Here is a 23474-nt window from a genome sequence, read left to right on the forward strand (position 1 = left end):
CATCACTCTAGTCCCAGGGCACTGTGGGCTCAGAGCCTTTTTGTGTTCCATACTGGATGATAGATCTGGCTTTTTGCATCAGGTTTTATGAGATTTGCCAAGTTTGTTGTGTGAAACAAAATTACGATAAATAATAATAGATCTGTTTCTTGTGTAGAGTTATTTTATTTGTATGTTTTGTGCTTTTCTCTTAGGGACAAACCTCAAAAGAAAGAACCTGCTGGCTGCATGTAAATTAATGTTGAGTCACACTAAAGTGAATGTCTTTAAAGCCTTTTATTTGTATTTTAATCTTCCCGAGCCTTTTGTTACTGCAGCTTTGTAGTGTTGCTGTTTATTCACCAGGATTAAAGTTACATCATTTAGAACCTCGGGGGTCCCAGCTATACCAGAGTCCCCGGGTTAACTGTGAACAATGTCTGTCTAGGAGCAAGATCACTGGTGTGAATAACAGTTTATGAAGACTGTTACACTCCAGCTGCAGGAAAAAAACATCTATAACAATTGCTCCATCACTTATGGATTATATATTATGCTGAAGACAGTTTTGACATTAGGAGATAATGCCTTTTGAGTCCTTTTAAATTGATTAATGTTCATGAGATGCAATTTTGCTGCATCATCTCACTACTGTTATACATTTGAAGGCTGATGATGGGTGTCACTGTCTCAGGGTATAGGCAGAGGTAAGTGCAGATGAGGAAGAGATGGAGTGGCACAAGTATTTCAACCTTTTGCCTAAGTAAAAGGTCTAAAAGTCCTGAACGTCTGAGCTATGGATAGTAAACATAAATGGAGACAGCACAGTGGAGCACCACAGGGGCCTGCATCCTCCACAATGCAGCCCCTTGATGGGGTTAAACTCTCTGCAGCATGGATATGATTGCATCATTGCACCCCGATCTGGGAACCAGTCTTTCCAGTGCTACAGTAACTGGTCAATAGTCAATATGCTCTGATGGTGTCATCTGTTTAGTATAAGAACCAGATGTGATGTTTTCCACAGCACCAGTATCGTCTTCAGTTTTAGATTCAGGTTGTAAAATGTGACTCACAGACAGCCGGCTAGCACATGTCCTCATAACCTCGGGGCTGATACAATGACATAGCACAGGCACACCAAGAATACTAAACACACCATTTCTGTCCCATTTGTTACCACTTATCTGTTAAATATCAGCATTCCCATTGATTAGTTTTCACTCAACTAATCACTCCAATAACTTCAAGTTAGTTAGCAATTTTCAGGCATGAATTTCAAACAGGCCTGAAGTCCTTTATTCACATGCAGTAAATAGCAGGTAGGTCTGCTGTAGATGTGTTTTCACTGCAGGAAACACTCAGTTTGATTTTGGTAAGGGTGCTGTCTTAGTTCTATCTGCTATGGAGATGGCAGGTTAAAGACAATTTAATGCGATCCAGTGTCTGATATTTGCTTTCTTACCTGCAGCTGAGCTGGAAAAAGGTCGAGGGCTGCTGTGCATGTGTGAAAACAACTGAAGTTACTCAGCCTTATGTCAATATTGCAAGTTTAGTTACATAATATTTTGGATTTGCCCAAAGCAAAATAGTAATTAAATCACTTTTAACTGTATAGGTAATCTACACAATAGATTACCTAATATTCATGATTCATGTGGCAGATTATCTTGACAAAGGGAAAAAATGGACCGAGAAACAAAGCCATTATCATCGCTGCACAATGGAAAGCAGCTCAGCGTGGATAGGTTTACCTGGCCACAACAGGGGCCCTGATTTAAGAGCTGGTCATTTAGTACTCTGCTTAAAATAGCAATCCTGTTGTTTGGGTGTTTGTCTAAGAGGTATGTGTGACAGCAAGAAGGAGAATGAGTCCCTCAGGCTGTTTGTGTGTGAATAGCCTGTCTGATGAGCCTGTTTAGAAGCCTCATCTGAACATACTGACCTAGTAAAAATATCCAAAAGGGACAGAATCAAATAGCTGAATTTCTCAGTATATATTAATTTGTGAGCATGAAAGAGAGAAGATTAATGTGCTTAAATGCCACCCCAAAATCACAATCACTTTGCGATGGTCACCTTCTGCCTGTTTGTTTGGCCTCACATGACCTCGACCTCAAACGACTCTGCTATTTGTTTGCAGCTGATTGGAAATAAATTGCATAGGTGACAGTGCTGATTTGGATGGTTTTGTTCATATTTTTGTGTGCGCCATCTCATTCTCTGTAAATAAGAGCAAAAGGATAGAAAAGGGAGAATGTACTTTTCATTTTCTTGTAAAGATTTGCTCTTGACATTCAAAAGTGCTTCAGATAATTTATATTTGTGGAAATAATCAACATAAATCCATCCATCCATCCATTTTCAGCTAAGTCAGTGACATTTGCGTACAACACATAATTTAGATATCGTAGATATTTTGTACTAAAACGAATAATTTGAGCTTCACTGATCACATAAGAACAAATTTCGGTTACATTTAAGCCCTCAGACAAGTTCTCATAACGTTGATTAAGTCTTTTAGCATTAATGATATTATGAAAGTTGCCTTGCTATTACCTAGTTTTTCAAAATTTAAAATCTGGTATCTTATAGTGATACTTTTTAGTTTATAGAGCAATGTGTAATTTGTTGGAGGTGAAGGAAGTAAAAATCATTGCACTGGAAAATGAACAAGCTACAGCTAGGTGGAGGTGGTGGAAAGACCAAGGAAAGTTTTGAGCAGCGTCTGATTCCAAAGTTCAAAAATAAGAACCAGAAGTTAGAAAGATAAGACCTGCACTGCAGATTTAAGGTGTTTCTTTAGACTATGTCTAAAAGAGTCCATCCCACAAAGCACCAATATCATTATTAATTTCTTTAGTATTTGAAGACCTCTAAATTTTTGCTCGCATACAACATCAACACAGACTGATTGAGAGACAAGCGACACATTTCTGGACAGGTTGTCTTATCAGCACAGAGCTAAAAACATAATGATATTCATACCAAATGCACATCTCCATGGGTCTCACATTTTTAATTTCCTCTCCATTCAGTTCCACAGTCATCTGTGAGCTAGAGCGCACATCCAATATTCTTCTAATAAATTTCATGTCAAGGAAATCCACACAAATAAAATTGGCATGGTCTGTAGTAGTAGACCATTTGAATATGTGAAATGCATTAAACTTTCCCCCTGGTGGTGCCTTGGAGTGACCAGGAGCAGGCTGGCTCTCCTTATTAGAACTAAATGCATGCAGACACCTCGGGGTAAGCTCAGAGTGCCAAATCATTATGAATTGTAACGTGGACACATCATTGTGAGCCTGTGAGTGTACTGAGTTAAAAACAAATCACCTGTTTCTGTGGAATCTGTGTCTAATGTGGAAATGAGGATGAGACTTGTATTGACATCAACAACACATTGCCATTGTGTTTGTTCTTGACTCAGAGGTAGCTGTTTTTAAAAAATGAAATTTAGCCTCTTTTTAAATTTACAGTTGCATATTCTTTTATTGTTGTTGTTTGTATACAGTGAGTCAGCAGCAATCTCCTGCTGGATGCCTCAGTGTTTCACCGGTGATAAAGATACTGACACAGGGTAAACAGGTCATCAGAGCCATGGGATGAAACCGAACGTCATTAACTGGGAGGGAGAAAGGCAAAATATAGAACTACAATGGGCTGCAGCGGGCTCAGTGGGGCTGAGCATGACAACACAGCTTTTCTCCCACTTTCTTTCTTGTTCTCACTCACTTCTGTGGTTGCTCTCTGGGAAAGGTCCAGGTTCTTCTGATGTGGTAGGGTCCCCTTTCTTCATACTAGCTGCAGTTAGCTCACCAAATAAAATGAAGTTTTATGTTTAATTGAGAAGTATTAACAGCAGAAGTCTGTCGAAAAGAGAATTTGGTTAAACTTGAAGAAAATGTTTCTTTGTTCAAAACTTGGCTGCTTAAGTATTTTGTTTGAAGTAAAGTAGACGTCCTTCTGACAATTCCTGAATTTTCTCTCACATAAACAATAAATTTAACTCAAACAGAACCCTGAAAAAAGTGCTTTCATCCACAGTAATCCACAATTAAGTGCATTTTTCTGCAACAGTGTGTGGCCTACCAGTGTTTGTGAGCTTTCTGAAGGAGGCAGAGATAGTCACTACTTGTTCCAGTGGCAGTATAGACTCAAAGTTTGGTTCCTGAGACTGAGACAATTGTCTCTTGACCTTCTCTGCTAATATCTACAAATGGTCTGACCTTCACTTTTTAAATGTACATATAAATAATGAACAGATTCTCTGTTGTAAAGTTGAGCTAATAATCAATAATTTTGTGACCTTTTCATAGGCTGATCATTTCCTGTAGTGATCTATATGGGGTTAGAGGGACTGAGCATTGAAGGCAGTTGTTGTATAACATTAGCCTGAGTTTAGCAGGGATAACATGCATAGTATAAAAGACACAATACGTTAAAATGAAATATGTTAATGATGCAGCTTAGTTTCAACAAATACCCCCATGGTCAAAAGTAAATGCATTAATAAACATGTTATTTTTTAACTGGCAAGTTATTCATGTACTGTAGTTAGGGAAAGTTTGTGGCTCTTCTATTAATGACACCAGCATTCAACCCTTAAGTCCCCCCTAAAAAAACCCAGCAGAGATTTTTGGGGGCCTTAAGTAACATACTCCTGAACTGGAGTAGAACAAGGATTTTCTCTTCCCAACAACCACAAACCGCCTGCTGGTCTTCTGCTGGTGCAATGGTGGTTAGCGCAGACATGTCACAGCAAGATGGCTGTGAGATCGTTTTTACGTGGCGCTTGTATGTTCTCCCTGTTACTGTGTGGGTTATCCCACTAGGTTAATTGGTGATTCTAAATCAGCTGTATGCAAGATAGATATGTGAATGCTATACACACACAGTGATGCTCTTTTATATATACATTTTCAGAAAGAGAGTAAGGAAGTAAATACTATGAACCCAAATGTTGTTTTGTCAGGACTCTGTAAAAATCTGTATGTATTTGCATATATTTGTACAGTGTACAGGCAATAGAACTTCATTATTAAAGTAGGACCCCATTCAGTAATAGTATTTGGTAGTATTTTGCAGTATTACAATTTATTTCTTTAATTAAAGACATTAACTGGTAAATGGTAAATGGCCTGTATTTGTATAGCGCTTTACTAGTCCCTAAGGACCCCAAAGCGCTTTACACAACCAGTCAACCACCCATTCACACACACATTAACCCATGTAGAACACTCTTATCTCCCTGCAACAGGAACACATTTGCCCAAATGGGTGAATAAAGTGCCAAGAAAGTGCTCCAACTGAGGGTCTACATCAGTTGACCTATCATGGATCACCATTAAAACAGTTTTCACATTTTTTCCCAACTGTGCAAATTGCTAAGAAGACTCGTAGAATAACATATATGTGTTAAAAGTATATATATATATATATTTATCTTTTTCCTTGGTTTAGTTTAGTGGTGTAAATGGAGTCATTTGGAATTGAAATGAACTTTGTGTAAAGGTGACTGAGATATAACCTCAAAGGTCAAACCTCTCAAACTATTTATATAATATTCTTAGTTCTGAAAATATTTGATTGACCTCTCTTGTTTGACCAGCAAGGTCTACACATATTCTGAGTATAAAATGAATGCTTTTCCTTTACGATACCTTCTAACACTGATGCACGGTAATCTTTCATATTTCCCCCTCAGAAACATATTACCACATGGAAATCACAAATTAATACAATAAATATATGTCATATATTTTCTATATTTTTTTTCTCTCTTTAATATATTGACCTATAGTGTACTGACCTTGGTAAGACTTGAGTGAGAAACCAAATCCATCATAATCCGAGTCTAGAAAATAATTAGCATCTGTGTTAATGAGCCACACCCATACAAGTTCCTAATTAAAAGTGTGTCACTCTCACTTTCTTATTTCAAAAAGAAAGCAGCATTAACAATAATCTAATTCAATCTAAGCCAAATCCAAACAAAAAAAATTAAGAAAACATATTTGACTAAAAAAGGAAAGAATTTTTTTTTATTTCTTTGAGGATTATCTTTATAGACAGTTTTCTATTATACTTATTTAAACAATAGAGCAGATTTGGAAAACATTGAGATAAATAGTGAAGGTGATTAAGAAAAATAGCTCCCACTGCTCCCTTTACTTCCTTCTTTCATTCCCTCTGCTGGATGCGTAATCTTTGTTTTGTTTTGAGGACGCCTCTCGCTGTGTTGGTGGAAATTATTCCTTCATTGCATCTATTCATATAATCTTCATTAGTGAGATGATTAAAAAGAAAAAGAAAAAACAAAACAAAAGGTATGAATCTACCCCTTCCTCCCTAATGTACACTGCACACGGTTGTATGTGAATTAAAGTTTGCAGTGGTTTATTTGACTTGATTATTTAATTCCTTATAAACTTGGTTTTATGATACAAGCTGCAACAGAGACTGAGGTTTCAAATCTTTTTGATTGGTTTAGTTATGTTTGTTTGGCCCTCTGTTCACATTTCACAGTAATAACACATAAAAGTGACACAGGAGGGAGATTGGCCGGATAACAGCTGCAGACGAGGCTGTGTTTGAGTCATTGTGAATGTGTGCATGCAAATTTTATTGAGGGTATATCGACATATTTATAACTTTGTTGTGCTGTGATTTCTTTAAAATGTCTTTTTGACCTTGCAGAAGAAATCAACTTTTAACATACTCGTAGTCCATTCCAACACGTTTTTAAAAAGAAAGAAAAACAAATGGTACAGATGGTGAATAATGGTTCAGCATGCATGTGTGTGGCTATTAATGAGTTTAAATGTTTATGTGGGAAAAATATTTATTTATCAATCCCACTTGAGCAGAAGGTACTGGGCCTCGGGTGGATGGGTGTATAAAGTCTGAGAGTGTGAGGAGTCTTAGGAGCAGTCAGAGGGCATCTGCTGTGCTGAGCAGCTTCTTGCCTTTGACCTAAGGCTCCGTCCTCCTATAATTCTTCTCATTATAGTCCTAATGGGCCAATCAGCAGCATGCTAAGCCAAAGGCATGCTTCTATCATCTTCACAGCTTTGCAGGGCTGTGTCAGTAATCCCTTCTCCTTTTTCCCATTCATACTACATGCCTTCTCTGATGTATTTGTTCTGTTTCACTGGATTACTCCATCCAGCAATTCACTGTTGACTGCCCTCTGATGTTAATATGAGGGAGTCCTTTTACTGTTTGCATTAGAGTATCTATATGCATGGGAAGAGTAGCAATTTGGTATCTAGAAAACAATGTGTGGATTTAATGACCTGTGTGCTGTTGACCATGTTTTGAGAGTGTTGTGATTCCCAAAACATATTGGTCCTATGAAATCCTTTAAACAAACTATCAAAAAATAACAAAGATAAAAAATGTATGGGATTTAGTATTCCATCCACCCATCCATCCACCCATCCATCCATCCATCCATCCATCCATCCTTCCATCCATCCATCCATTTGCTTCTGCTTATCCTTTTCAGGGTTGCAAGGGGTGCTGGAGCCTATCCCAGCTGTCTTAGGGTGAGAGGCAGTGTACACCCTGGACAGGTCGCCGGTCACCATGTAGCACATCATCATATACCAGCTAGCCCAACATCAGTAACCCTTCAAACGTCACTGCTGTTTAGTTTCCTGTCTTCATTTATGCCAGAAGTGATAGCAGAGCTATATGTTTTAATTTTTTCAGAAATTCCTCAGTCAGAACATGGTATATCATGTTTAGGTGGGAAACTAGGCGAGCTAACTTTCTGCTAACTTCTAACTCAGTGAAATTGAATAAATTCTGTTTTTATGGATGCCTGGATTTTAAACTTCATTGTTACACCTGGTAGAGCAGCCACACTGATCATTTTATTAAAGATGAAAGAATTTATCTTTAATAAAATGATAAAATGATAAAACTCAGAAAATCTCAATCTGCTTTCATAAAAATTAGTTTGCTGTACTCAAATAGTCTCTGTAGCCACCAAATTTGAATCCAATAGCCAGTAAATCTGCCACAGCTCTGCGATGCTATTGCGTCAATGTGGATGAAAGACTCCAGCAACTTGTTGAATCTATGCCACAAATAATTAATGCAATTCTGAAAGCAACAGGGGGTCCAACTTCACAGCAAGATGTAACTAATGAAGGAACTAGTGGGTGTATATTATCACTTCGACTGTTAATTCACAACTTCAGCTTATGTTTTTCATTGTAGCTGGAATCCAATATCATTAAGAAATTCATCCACACCAACCCTCAGATGCTCATGTTTGTAGAGAATTAATGCTATATTGAATCAAGTTATTGGACATGCATATGATGTCATTTTAAGTCATTTTTGATACTCTAATTCCAGCTGTTTGATAATAAAGGCAGAAAATCTGATTTTTAATTTTTTTTACATTTTAAGGCCAAATACAGTATCATCCTGCAGCTAGTCAGAACAGTGACTTCAAGGTTAACAAAGTGTCCTGATGTGAAAAGTTAGGTTGTTCTTGTGCTAAACATGTATGGGGCATTTGAATCAATAATGGTGACAAAAGCTGGGCCAACAAACACATCAACCTAATCACCTTAATCCTAGAGATCCCCAAACTCACAGTCCCTCCACCCTCTCTTTGTGTTACAGTCAGCAGATGTATCTGCAGATGTCAGCACTTGTTTATTTGTTCATTATTCATCAAAACTCATGGCTCAACATACACACCTTCTTCTTATACATTTTCAATAAGCTCACATGATAAACTATAGAAATCAAAAGCCTCTAGAATGAGGCAGTAAGGCAGTGGTGCCAGCAAATGAAGGGTAAAAGGTTCTCAAGACCTTTAAAGATACTTTTTGGATTAGGAATTCAGCCCAAATGCACCACAGAATATGTTCCAAGAAATTGGATAGTCCAAGCCAAAAAAAAAAAAAAACGTCTTTCTCCATAACATTGTTATTCTACCACTAGATTTATGGCTTAAAATGCAAAACACACCCTATCAATCACATGCTGACCTTCAGAAACTATTTATAGTGAGTGGAGGGCATGTAAGGAGTGGAGCATTTATGCAAACTAGTGGAGCTTAGGTGTAAAAAACTCATAGACCTCCATACTTGCTTTCATTCTCACAGAGCCTCCATGCGTATATGTTGTAAATGCAGCAGACGGCACTTTGGGTTTAATATGTATTCAACACAAACCCCTTTTCCTGTTGCATTTGTCCTCCAGGGTCCTTGCAGGGCGAGTACCAGAGAAGACTGTACAAGGAGCTGCTGGCTAACTACAATCGATTAGAGAGACCTGTGGTCAATGACTCAGCTCCCATCCTGGTGGAGCTGGGCCTCACACTTCTGCAGATCATAGATGTGGTGAGAAAACTGGATGTGTGTGTGTGGCATGGTATCTAGTTTGGTCATTTTAAAATAAAGAATGTGTGGAAAAATATGAAGTTTTCCAGGTGTAATTGTATGAAAACCTGAAGTGGATTTTAGTTACTTTAACGTTGACATTTTTGTATTTAGCTGAGTGTTACATTCATGGAGACTTTTCCGTGTAAGAGTTGTGGCTTTAAGGTTTGCGCTAATTTTGCAGGTGACATTAAATATTACACAATACAGGCAAGTATATATGCAAATGTGTTCTTGTTGTGTCTGTTTGAAGCTGTAATGTGGGTATCCATGAAGTGATTGATGAATCAAACACTACATTTGGGTTAATGAAACAATTTTAAAAGCTCTGTTTTATTCTATTTATTTTCATTTTAAGGTGGCTCTATTGTGTAGTAGTTTACTTATTTGCTTGGCAAGTGAAAGGTCACTGATTAGAGTGAGGCCCACTGTGGTGACCACTTGTTGCAAGGGAGGAGCCAAAAGTAGATTACATTTTATTTTTAAAATTTTTGCAGCTCCTTCTTGCAGCTCAATTGTAGTTTTTTACCGTGCCTCAAAAGCCCTGTGATTTTCTCTACCACAGTTTCCCATGTTGTCTGGAGTATATTTAAGAGATTTTTTAGAATCTCCTTTCCTGATTGTGATTTTGAGTTTGTGTGAGATTGCTCATACAATTCTTGTTTATTAGCACACTGAATGGCTGTTACCAGCTTGTAATGCATCCCATTTGGCCAAAAGGTGCCCTCCTAAACTTTGTGGTAAGACTGTTTTCCTTGTTAATGGTTGTGTTTAAACTCAACTTGTGGTTTGTCTTACCTTCGACCAAGTTGTTCTGGTGCGTAAATCTAACCAAACCCAAATCTTACTGTATAGTTTAATTTTAAACTAGAACTCTGCCCAATACACAGTGGAGTGACCACTGTTGATGTGTCTATATAAGAGTAATAAAAATGGTAAAAGTAATTCAGTGGTTGATAATATTCGATACAGGGGAGCTTAATACACTTTAAACAGTTGCAGTTTATGAACATTATATTTTATTCCTCTTTTCTCAGGCCTGTGACCCCAAAATCAGGTTTCTACTAACTTTAATGACTTTTTAAATAGTAAATGATCTTCTCAGAGTAGCAGCAGGTTGTCACATGAAGCCTCATTAACCATCAGAAAGAATTAAAAACGTAACAGACCCGACAGAGGCTGTGTGTACATTTATCAGTCAGTCTCATCCACAGAGAGGAGACAGTTTAGGGAAGTGTTAGCATGTTACATGCACTGGTTCTGAGATTTAACTGCCATGTGTCTGCTGTCATTTGTCAGAAATGACAGATGCAACAGTTTGTGTGTGTGAGAGCGTGCACTTTCAAAAGGACGTCTTCCTTTTGAAACTGGAAACAACTGGAAATAAAGCGTTTCCAGTTTTTCTTGTTTAATCTATTTGATAATTAAGGAACCACATGTTCTTCTGATGATCTACAGCTTCTAACAGACTGAGGAAGACATTCAGACAGATTCAGAATTTTACTGTTCTTTACACTAGTTTACTGTAGTAGGGCTGTAGTCTAAAACAAACAAACTTTCAGTCCTTCTAAAATCACCTTTCAGTCTGTTTTTCCACTAATTTTTGTTTCTCTTTATATGTGGTGATGCTTCTTAAGTCACTGAAAAGCTTTTATGTAAAAACTGAGGACTCAGATACTTACAAGTCATTTATTTGTCAGATCAGATTGGCTCTCCTTCATAAAGGGTCTTCAGTTAAGAGTGTACAAAAGATGTGTTTGGAATTCAATTTTTTTAGACTGAATGTCAATTAACTTCTCTGCACCTCAATATGTTTCTTTTCTGACAAAGATTTTTGACTGTTCCAGACAACTTTCAGAAAAAGGCTAATCCTGTTTATTCCTCCTGTCTCTAACAGTCTGATTTCTACTATCCATGTTGTTACTGAGATACTTTGACACGTGTCACCATCTTCTGCTCTTAGTTCAGTGGTATCCTTCGTTAATAGATACTCAGATTTTGTTGAAAGTGTGTCTTTGAGCATGGCCCAGGCCCATTTATTCCATCATGCACCTTCCAAACAAAGTCAGCAAACTGAAGTGCAGTTTTTGTCCGCTGAGCTGCTTCATATGGACATAATGTCTGTCCTGCTGCTTCAAAAGTTATCAGTTTCCTAAAAAGTAATTCCTGAGAGAGGCTGTTCCAGGGCATTTTTGTTGTATAAGTAGAAGCTGCTTAAAGCTCTTGGCAGTCTCTGATGCTTTTTCAATAATGAATCTGACCATCCTCTAGTTTTTTTTTTAACTTGAGTGACGTGGACTTCATCTGTAATCAACAACCAAGGGAGCAGTCTTGACAGCAGGGTTTTGACGATGGTCTTAAGGAACTTTGTGATTTCTCATCTTGGCTTCTGGACAAGTTCATGCCACCGAGACCTGCATTGCTCCTGTTCTCCAACATCTTAGCTGGTGCTTCAAACAGCAACTGGTGTATTGTGTTCACTGAAGCTTTGGTCTGATTTTTATATGACGTGAAAATGCAAATGAACACGTATTGATAGAAACACCAAGATATTACTAGGAAATGTATACAACACTATTACTGTAACATACAGTAGAAACCCCGAAAGCTTGATTTTTGCTGCAATAATAATAATGATAGACCATAAATTATATAAATAAATATTGCCATTCTATACATTATGGCCCTGTTTACTGTGCTGCAAGAATTTTGTCTGACATCAAATAGATATGCAAATTCAGCTTTTCAGGATATTCCGTTTTATTTTGATTGTTTCATTAAATTGTTTATAGACAAAGTTATTTACCTTTTATTTGACAAATTCAAAAAGAGGACAAAAAGCTAAAAAGATGCAGGAATTCTGCTTGGATTTCATTTAATATATATCCCCTTTTCTTTAAAGTAAGGGAGCACAGGGAGCAGGAATAGTGATGCTTGCAGAAATGCTAATTTCCACCCTGCAGCTAGAATATGAGCAACATCATTTCCAGAAATGCTATATGTACACTTTAAAAACATTTCCGAAGTTCATTATTTTATAATGTTCGTCATTCTTTGATTTCAGCATGACATGCAGTATTTTACAAGAGCTAGCATGATATTTTACATTACATCACCCCTGTTTAACAGACAGTGTTATATAAAAAAGCTTGGAAAAGTTTTAAGTAGTCCTTTGCCACCATGAAGCTCTTTAACTGAGCTACACTTTATTGCAAAAAATCACTTCTAGAAGGTTTCACATAGCGTGGTTGGTTCTTTGGAAATGCAAAACAGCTGCAATGACTTGCTGATCACAAAGGCATTTTCCAGTTTATTAAATATGAATTGCTTTGGTTCTTTGCTCTTATATAAAAGAAAATCTCACTCTCTTTTTGTCTTTCTTCTACTTCTGTTTTTAGGACGAGAAGAACCAAGTGCTGATAACGAATGCCTGGCTGCAGCTGGTGAGTTAAAGTCTGAGTGGGGCACATGACCATCAACTTAATGTGCTGTAATACTTGCTTAATTGTTGTCTCTGAAAATAACAGTGCATGCTCTAAAAGTTGGAATAGTCTTACTCATTTCGGCAACTCTATTATCAGCATTATAGGTGTTTTTCAGTTACACCTAACAATTTGGCTTTTTTAACCTGCTCACCTATGAAAGCCTGCCTGGACCCAAGCACCAGATTCTCGGTCTATGGAAAAAACATTGGAGCAACCTGATGTTTAGGTTTCTAATGGTACACAACACATAGGTTGTTAACACAAAAGGCTCAAGCAGCCAGATTCAGTGTCTCTGTGTCATTGTCCTGTTGCCTTTCCCGCATATACTGTTTATATGACACAGTCGACACCCAAGTCCAAAGTCCAGGTGTATTTAAAGAAATAGAGCAGCTTTCAAAAAGCTAAGGGAAGAATTATCACTAGTTTACTGTCCCATGCTTTTTCTATTTTAAGATACAGACTTTTAATGTAGCTTGTCTGCTCCATTTACATTTTTGCTATTCAATTTCTTACATTGTGACAGGTTACAGGTTTAGCAGTGCATGAGGGTAAATTATGCCATTTTATAAAAATGCCACATAATCTATAACTGAATGAATGAGTCTATAAATATGTATGTTTCCGTCTCAGTACTGGACAGACATCTACCTGACCTGGAATCCAGAAAACTATCCCGGTGTCCAAAACCTGCGATTTCCTTCAGACCAGGTCTGGACGCCTGACATCCTTCTTTACAACAGGTCAGTTCTGACTTTGTCCACTCATTGCAGCCTTACTTTAGAAGGTTATGACCTTGATCTTTCTTAAAAAAAAATGTTTTTCTACTTTTCTTGTGGAGCAGTTTAACACTGTCTGTCCTTTGCTACAAATAAACTCACCTCTCAGAGCCATCTTTCCTTGCACTATGTATTTTTGACAGGAGCGAATTAAACGTGTATATAATTCTTTAGATATGCCGCCATTTTTTAAATTAAATTCCACCTTTAATCTCCACAAAACCGTGCAGATTAGTTTGAGCCAAAGTGATAAATATTCAATCAAAATGCAGCACAAACACATTAATACAAAACAGGAGGAGACGGGTTATTTTAAAAACTCTGTGGCAGTCAAGTCACTGACGATGAACGAAAGCTGATAAAAAGCAGCTGATGTCATTAAAACTGATTTTCACTATATTAAAAAAATATTAAAATGTTAAAAAATAATAGTTTTTAATGAATTTAGGAGCCGCACAAGAGCTAAGGTCAAAATCATTGTTTTCATAAACGATGTTCAACAAGCTCATTGCATTTTTGATTCAGGTCAAGCTGATGATGGTGGCTTATCCACTTCATGCTTCTGTGTAAGGCTTTCTCAGTCCAATTAGAGATGTAGGCCAGTTGTTTTCCTCCAAAACAACTAATTGCAATGCTTGAGTGAGAGATGGATGTTCAGTTTGAGACTAAAAGGAAAGGAGAAGATGAAGGGATGGATAAATTTAGTACCTCCAGCACACACATCACATGGAACATTAGGACAAAACAAAGGTCTAGGAGTATTAACCCAAATTTTAAAAGCTTAGCTTTTAGACCTGCCAGGATTACCCAACCTAATCTCTTGACTCTCACCCCTCTCTTTCCCCATGTCTGCCTTTTACCCTCCCCTACCCCTTCACCGCCGGCCCGTCTCACCATCCCTCTTTTCATTTCATTTCATTTGTGTCTCCCTCCACATCTCTTTCATAACTCACTGTCTTACTATAATTCATTCCATTCAATCAACTCTTTCTCTCCATATTTTATCGTTCCCATCTTTCATCGAGTGCTCTTTATAAATCACTCCATCTGCTCTGTCAAAGTGTCAGCATGTTTCCTCGCCCTCCTCTCTCTGCCCGCTTGTCTTGTTTCTGAACTGGCTACACACTCCCCTAAAACTTAGGTGCTACAAATGTTATTTACCAAACACTTTGTTTTGGTGTTTTGTCTCCATATTTTTTTGTTTGACTTTTTTTGTCAAATCTAATCAAATCATAGTGAAACGTATCAGTCTGTGCAAAACAAAGGTTCTGTCCTCTTTGTTTCATGTTAAGGGTTTTCTATAAATTTGCATACTTTGTCAAAGTAAATTCTTCCTGTTGTATTTTACAAAATATATTCATAGTAACATATGTCCATTACAGCACTACTGCTAATATATTATGGCCTGAATATTTTTTTTTTACAGTTTTTTCAGAGCAATGGCTGAAAAAACCCCCAAAACAGACTCTAATGAGAAATCAAAATATCTGTTGAACTCGCTAAAAATGAACAGCAACATGAAGCTAAATATGAAGATCCAGTCCACAGTTGAGCATGAGGGTTTATGCACCTCATGAGGAAATATCTAAATTTACAGTTTTCAGAAATATTAATAATATAGCTACTATTACAGTTATTATTGGTAGGGTTGCTATAGTTACACTGCATGACACTGAGCTTTTACACAAATGCACAACAAACATCTGTACAAAAATTCCCACGACCTCTTCTCTTAGGGGTGCCACTTGGGCTGATGTATGCAGTCTTGGTAAATATAATAATTACATACTAAATAGTACTTATTCCATAACACTTTAACTCATAACCTAAAGTAACACTGTGAGGGACCAAGCAGCTAAGGCATAGAGGACACGGGAAAAATGTCTTCAAAATGGGTTCTCTTTATTTTAACCCTCAAAAAAAGTTCAAAAAGACAAAATTCAAAAATATAATTAGTGGGCTCATAAAAGAGGTCAACTAAATATAACTCTACAAAAAGTAATTTCCAGAAACTTATATAAACAAAGTGGACACAACTTAACTCACAAACTGACCTATAATCACAAAGTTTGACCAAACCCTTTACACACAACAGGGGGGAAACAAAAACAAACACCAACACTAACTAAGCACAGAATAACTTTAAGTAAAGCTAAAACACCCCTGTTTCTGATAGCACGTGCTTGGTCCTGCTGAGCAGGCATTTTGTTCTCAGCCATACCTTTTGCCCAGACAGCAGACAGCCAACGCTCCAAACCAGGTAACTCAAAGAAAGAGAAACATAATTAATATAACAGAAAATATTTTTAGAAAAACCATACAATGCTATTATGCGTGTGCCTCATAATATCAGTGTTAGGTTTAAGTAAAATGATTAAAGAATCATATTAGTGAATAAGCAACTGCAAACCAAACTAATAAAGTGAATGAATGGACTAGTTTTACCTATGTGTGGCTGATGCCATCACAAACATATTCAACATATATATACATAACATATATACATGTAAGGCAGCACGGTGGCACGGTGGTTAGCACTGTTGCCGCACAGCAAGAAGGTCCTGAGTTCAATTCCACCATCAGGCCGGGGTCTTTCTGTGTGGAGTTTGCATGTTCTCCCCGTGTTTGCGTGGGTTCACTCCGGCTTCCTCCCACCGTCCAAAGACATGCAGCTTGTGGGGATAGGTTAATTGAATAATCCAAATTGCCACTAGGTGCGAATGGTTGTCTGTCCCTGTGTGTTAGCCCTGCGACAGACTGGCGACCTGTCCAGGGTGTACCCCGCCTCTCACCCTATGACAGCTGGGATAGGCTCCAGCGCCCCCCGCGACCCTGAAAAGGATAAGTGGAAGCGAATGGATGGATATATACATGTATACAATGAATCTGCAAATATATATATAACAAAAAAACTGCTATGAGGCATATTAAATAACAGTTTGTCATTTTTACCCAGAGATCTCGTCATCCGGTTTGGGCTAATTTATCTGTGATTTATAACTTTATATAACTCTAAGAACAAAATGTATTGCACTTAATCACTCTCATTTTTATGTCAACACTGTGAAAGATGCACTTTGTGTTTTCTTTAAATGAATAATTCCATGTTACCACTGTTGGATGCTTGGTGTAGGTGTCCTCCCTACAAGTTGTAAGCTGAAGAATGAAAATAGGAAGTACTTACTAGACAAAAGCTTACCATAAATTTTTTTATTCATTTCAATTGTATTAATATTACCATAATGATGTTTAGAGGTGCTGAGATCCGATTCTGTCTAAATATGGAATGGACTGAATGGAAAGACAAAAAATGAGATAAGCCAGCTCATTTCTTTCCCAGTGTGAAATCTCATATTTCTCCGATATTGCTTTTGTTATTGTCAGCCTGTTTTGTTCACACTGCTTCACAATTATATTTTACGCATGGGTAATCTATACAGTGAGCCATGGATTTATCATCCAGAAGATATCTGTGCATTCCTGCCTGGGGAAAATAGTTTTTTATCCTCCATCTTTGCAATAGTTTCAGTCTTTAATTAGCACATTTCATCTTCCAGTTCAATAATTACAGTGGGTCTAATGACTTGCTTTTCGTCAACTGGCCTCATGAAAACACAAACCAAACTTTAATTAACAGATGAGACCGTTAAGATATTTCTCTTCTACTGAGACTTCTACTTTACTTCTACTATGGCTTCTCTGAAAAAAAACCAAAACTTTTCTGTTAATTCACAAAATACTAAGTTTTAAAAAGACACTTTATTTTCTGTTTCATGCTTTGTCTTTTACTTGTTTCGTTTTAGTACGCCAGGTTTTGGATGAAGTCTTTATAAATGCTGAAACACTGAGAATGATTCAGACCTTTGATGGTGCAGATAAAATAATAGTCGTTATAGTTATACCATTGTGACATTTTTCAAAGCCACCCAGTGGCAGGGCTGTTCTGGTTGCTGAGCATATGTTTGACATCTCTGATATAAAGTAAATAGAACTATAACGGGCCGAATATTTGAGCTGTTAACTTTTCTCTCATTAGAGGAAACAGAAAGCTGCAACGATGAACATAACAGACGTCAAATTCAGGTAGGACAAAGACTGAATTGCAGTTATGGCAGAAAACGTAAACATACAGCACACAACATTGTGACAGGCCATATGAATTAATAGAGAAGTAATCAAATAAATGGATGTGAACTTTTTTTTCCTGGACGGATAGCTGAGTTGAATGAATAGACAGATGGCTGGATTTAATGATGTTTCTCTGATCCATTAAAATTAATGAAGTTTTGAATGAAAGAAAAGAGTCAATGTCTTTACTGCCCAGGAGCATGTTTTCAAAATTCACGATGGTTTATAATAAGGTTTATAAGAAACCTAAAAAAAACCAATTCTGTCATCTATTATTTTTTCACAAATCGCTGAAGTGGTGACAGGATAAGTAACAATAAGGTGCGGCGTTATTAGTATATGTATTCATGCCTATGAGGCTGTGCAAGTTCCTAAAATGCTTATGATGACAACATGTTTAAACTTACATTACAGACAACATATTATATGCAAAACCAAAGAAATTATCAGATACCACTGTGTAACATTACAAGTCTTCTTCCGTCCTGTTTGCTTCTGTATTTTATGATTTGAAGCTGAATTAAGTTTATAAGTAATCCATTTAATGTCACTTTGCACTCTGCTTCTATTCTGTCCATTTGCTAACCACGAAGCCTCGAGGCTGTCAAACAGAAAGCCTCAAGTCATGATGCCCTGAGGCTGCTTAATAGAGGGCTGTATCTCTGGAATATGACATAATGGACATGGACAGATTGGTCTGTACTTCATGCAGTCATTCTGAGTCTGAGGCACTGACCTTGTGTAATTCTCAACTATGCTTGACTAAAAGCTTCAGAAAAGCTTTGGGGAAGGTGTTAGCTGTTTCCTCTGGAGAAATACACATTCTGTATCTCTATTTTATTCTTATCTTTCTCAGATTTCTTTTTTAAAAAAAGCTTCAGACTAATCATTTAAGATACATAAGATTATATTTGACATAATTTTATATAAACATGTTTACCGTTTGTACATTTCTTGTGCTGCATTTAGAATTTGTTCACTCTGTATGGCCTTTTTTCTGCCTCACATCCAAAAGACTTCCTTCTTTTTATTATTGAGAGTCAGGTGTTGAGTTAGTGAGAATAAAGCCGGGTGAGTCATGTCCCATGGTGCAGAGACCTGTCACTGCCACCATTGTCACTGTCGGTCAGTCTCCGTTTCCCCCTTGCTGCACTCTGACATATCCACAGCGCCCTTTTGCCAGCCTGTATGTGTGTATGTGAGCGTGACAGCTTCTCCTTCTCCCAGGGATATCACGTGTCCAACTGTATGCTGTTTTAATAATTCTAATCTTTACATGGCAAAATGTTGGTTACTCCATTATTAAGGGTTTCAGAAACTTCAAATATGCTCACAAATGTTTAACTGTAAGGTCTGGTAGATCTTTGATGTTACTTGTGCATCGTGGAAGAGCCATGTAATGATGCTTTAAATTAATAATTCCATGTGACCACTGATGAAAGCACTGTGGAGGTATAAGATAAAGAAATGCAACAAAAACTATAATCAAGCTGAAGGGGTAGGCAAGTGTCTTAAGTAAAAATTGAAAAATTGCGATTAGACAAGTGTGTACCTTCTGGCATCTACTCACACACACACACTTCAGGACATCGTCTACTGTGATGTGTGTAAGCGCTGATCGCAAGAAAGCTTGCACATCCAGATAAAGTAAGGCCAAAGCTTGAATAATTCATTGCGTGTCTCCACCTTGGCCAACCCCACACATCCCTTCCTGAGTACCTGCAGGATCCACAGCTAATAGCGACGCACACAGCAGAGACATAAAATATAACACTTGACCCTCCAGAGAAAAGGTCAATCACTCAATCTGAGAAGAAGCAGGTACAAAGAAAAAGGAGCCATCTACAAACTTTGGTTAAAATGCAGGCCACGTTTTTTTGTCAAGTCTCAATACTGCTGTGGGGTATTTCAGACACGCTGATGTTATCACTCTCATTGGGGATTGAAGTGTGTGTGTGTGTGTGTGCCTATTGCTTTATTTTTTGTTTGCATTTTACTGCATTGTGTGTGCCTGTATACTGTGCATTTATGTACAGATCTATATGTGGCTTTTTAAGCTGTTTGGAGTGTGAACTAAAACAATATAGCTCACAACAATTAATACACAATGTGTCTAATAGTTTGCACATGTGTATTTTCATGTAATAAATACACTTATTAATCAAAATGTGTTATTATTTAAAAACTACAGTACAATAAAGCATTTGCTCCTTTGCCAGTCATATTGTCCACAGCATCAGTGGTCTGTTCCTTTTTTCTGCAGTGTTTTTTGCAGGGCTATTGCTGTATACTTTTTACCAGCACTGTCTGCTCCTTCAGGTTCAGTCCTCTGATCAAAACTTCTGTTTTGTATTCACACTCTTGCAGACCTTTCTTTCAGGAAGCTGAAATTTGAAGCAATATGAGAAACTCTCACTCTCTCACTCTTTTTGTTGCAGACTTTTGTGTGTTTTTGTATTGTCTTGTTAATTTTGTTGTTTTGGTAGCTCATAAAAGAAGATTTCTTCCCCTTTATTTGATAGAGCAGCAAGAGTGAACAGGGAAAGACATGGAGCAAACTCAAACACTGTCTGCTGCATGGTCACCTGCTCAACCTTAATTGATATATTTTACTGAATTTTTTGTATTCACTGGTCTAAGCTGACTCATTTTTTCACTTCTATCCAAATGCCGTATTGAAGAAGGATCTAAATTGCTTTCTTCCAGCCAGCTGCTACACTCAGAATTTAGTTTGCTTTATGACTTTTGCCATATACTGTTAATTCTCTAAAAGTTCAGGTTTTGCCTCTGGCACTTTATTAAGGACTTCCCATTCTAACCAACACCAGAGGAGCTTTTCTTTAATATTTAATTAGAGTTCAAGTGGAGTACCAGAGCTGTAGTACAATCAAGGTTATGCACATGCATTTTCTTTACTGTAAGCATCTATCTCTAAGTGCTAGCACTCTTCGACTTGCAGATGTAACGTCAAATTATTTATTTGTTTTTGGTACATTACAGCGAATATTGTCAGTGAAACAGATCCAATAATTTTTATGTGTTTCATATTTTGCTCAAACTGGCGTTTAATCATTGCAACAGTCAGTGAGTTACAAAAAACACAAAAAGGATCACCTACTCTGTTTTGGTTTTGCAATTACATATTTAGCGTTTAACAGTTTTCATCAAGGTGTATAGTTGCAGGCAGGTTGAGGGCTCAGTAGATATATCACTCAACAACTCCCTGCTGCCACTGCAGTCACTGCAGACTATACATGAAATACGTCATCTCCCCATTTTGAAGCTTCAGTGTTAGCATCTTGGCTGCTATCATGCTATAATGGGGCATGATAATTGCATTAAAATGCTCCGACCAAACGTAGGTGGTAGCTCTTGGCTACATCACCCCCTATCTGTGCATGCACCTGTCCCTTAAAGCAGCCTTGCCTCAACTTAAAGCGTTGATAAATTGTAACGGGTTAGTTTTACATAAGCTATGTACCCTTGTAAAATTATTAGCTATAAAGATCAGTTGCTAAGCATGATCGTTTCTGTGCTAAAGATTGTTATTTTATTATCTAGTCCATACAGATTGACTCATGACCTAGTCTCAAAAAGTCACTAAAAGAAATGCAGTTTTTGGCACTTGGCTTCAGTTTTCAGACTGAAAATGCTGGCACAAAATGCAAACAATATTAACTGTATCAGGTGTCAGCCCCATGGTAGACTGGTGCCCTCTCTCAGGTGTAAACCCTTCTTTTGAACAGAGACAGGCATTGTGCAATTTGCTATTTCTGAAAGCACAGCAAAGCTTCAGGGCGACTGTGAAGAGTAGGAACTGCTACAAGAATAAAAACACACAAATAAAGGCACATTGGCACCACGTTTGCTGCAAATAAACAGATGTGACAGAAATACCTTCTTGTTACTTTTTCCATCAGCGCTTGCATTCCCCAACAAGATAATTTTATCATGTGGCAATGAATGAATGCTTTAAAAGTACTGTCCTCTGCTTTCTTCCCAGTGCGGATGAAAGGTTTGATGCCACGTTTCACACCAACGTGCTGGTGAATGCGTCGGGTAACTGCCAGTATATTCCCCCTGGCATCTTGAAGAGCACCTGTTACATCGACGTGCGTTGGTTTCCCTTCGATGTGCAGAAGTGCGATTTGAAGTTTGGCTCATGGACACACAACGGCTGGCTTCTGGACCTCCAGATGCTCGATGTGGACACATCCACTTATATACCAAATGGAGAGTGGGATCTTGTGGGTAAGAGGGCTTCTTTAATCAGAACATTGCAGAACTTTGCAATAAGAAAGGCTGCTTAATTCAATCTGTCACCAGAGAGTGAGGTGTTACATCAGGTTTTCTTAAATCAATATTTCGAATCTCTTTTATGTAAATAAAAAGCTAAAATACTCAGACATAAGCAGATGTTATACATTATATACATGCACACTGCCTGTTAATAGACTGACATGAGGCCAAAAAAATGAGCTATAATGAATAGACTGGAAATGGAAGAAGTTTTGGAAGACCTCTCGAGGTTTTCAAGCTGGGACAGAGTAGAAGGAAATCCCAGTTCCAGGGCTCTGGGGTTTAGGTTAGTTTGAAATGGGTGTGAGACAGAACCAGATGGCATGCAAGAGAAACAGTTTGACACTTTGACATGAGTGTAGCCAAGCCATATGTGAGTGGAGCTAATCACTTCCCTAGAGCTGAACCTTAAGGTGAGAAAATTCTAAAATTCAGGAAAACCATGGCCTACCTACTTTCTACTTTTTTATTTTGCCAAACATTTAAATACAGAGTGAAAATAATGAGGTTGAAATACAATTTTATTTGAGAAGGGACTGTATAAAATATTAACATAAATGCTGGCATTCAATGCATTGTACCAGAGTTAGCTTAAGCTAATTTGCAATCCCATTGGCAGGTCGCATGGTCACATGGTGTTTGGGTTTACATGGTAACAAACATTTAAATGAAGTTTGCTCTTTAGTCCACAGAAACAGATCTGCATTTGTGTCCTTCAGGTGTGCCGGCCAAGCGTAATGAGTTGTACTATGAGTGCTGTAAGGAGCCCTACCCTGATGTGACGTTTACAGTCACCATGCGCCGCAGGACTTTGTATTATGGACTAAATCTGCTCATCCCCTGTGTGCTGATCTCTGGCTTGGCCCTGCTGGTCTTCCTTTTACCTGCAGACTCAGGAGAAAAGATTTCTCTGGGTGAGAGGGGCATGCTGAACACACGTTAGCTTACTGCAGATATGTATTGGTGCATATGTGAATAAGTAACAAAAAAGAAGAATTGATATAGAATATTGGTCGAGTAAAATAAAACAAACAACAAAGGGGGTGTATTGTTTAGACATTCTTTAAGTTTTTAAATAAAGGAGAGTGTTCAAACTAATAAGAATGCAAACACCCTGCACAGTACATCAAAACTTCAAGGTGCCCTCACATGCATTACAAGCATATTTGTCCACAATGAATGTTGTAATGAATTCATGCATTTAAAGACACTTAAAAAAAATCACTGAATGCATTCTGTCCGTGCAGAGCATTGATGAATAGCTACCTGTCTGTGAGCAATCAGCAGCTACAAAGTAGGGGAGTTTTGAAGCTGTAACCTACCTTGAACATGTCAGAGAGGGCACCATCTGACAAATGGTTGTAGTCACGAGAACATAACTGATTACATACATAAGT

At 37.7% G+C, this 23474-nt stretch overlaps 1 protein-coding gene across 1 annotated transcript in view; it reads left to right on the plus strand.

The window, feature by feature from the left end:
* The window catches only part of LOC113006654 (neuronal acetylcholine receptor subunit alpha-7-like), a 34941-nt gene that overhangs the window by 6494 nt on the left and 4973 nt on the right, over positions 1 to 23474 (plus strand). The window contains exons 2-6 of the mRNA XM_026142740.1: positions 9211 to 9350; positions 12788 to 12832; positions 13505 to 13614; positions 21782 to 22029; positions 22797 to 22991. Of these exons, the coding sequence (XP_025998525.1) occupies positions 9211 to 9350; positions 12788 to 12832; positions 13505 to 13614; positions 21782 to 22029; positions 22797 to 22991 (738 nt within the window). The remainder of the gene's footprint in view (positions 1 to 9210; positions 9351 to 12787; positions 12833 to 13504; positions 13615 to 21781; positions 22030 to 22796; positions 22992 to 23474) is intronic.

The sequence above is a fragment of the Astatotilapia calliptera genome, chromosome 2, assembly GCF_900246225.1.
Source record: "Astatotilapia calliptera chromosome 2, fAstCal1.2, whole genome shotgun sequence".
NCBI lineage: Eukaryota > Metazoa > Chordata > Actinopteri > Cichliformes > Cichlidae > Astatotilapia > Astatotilapia calliptera.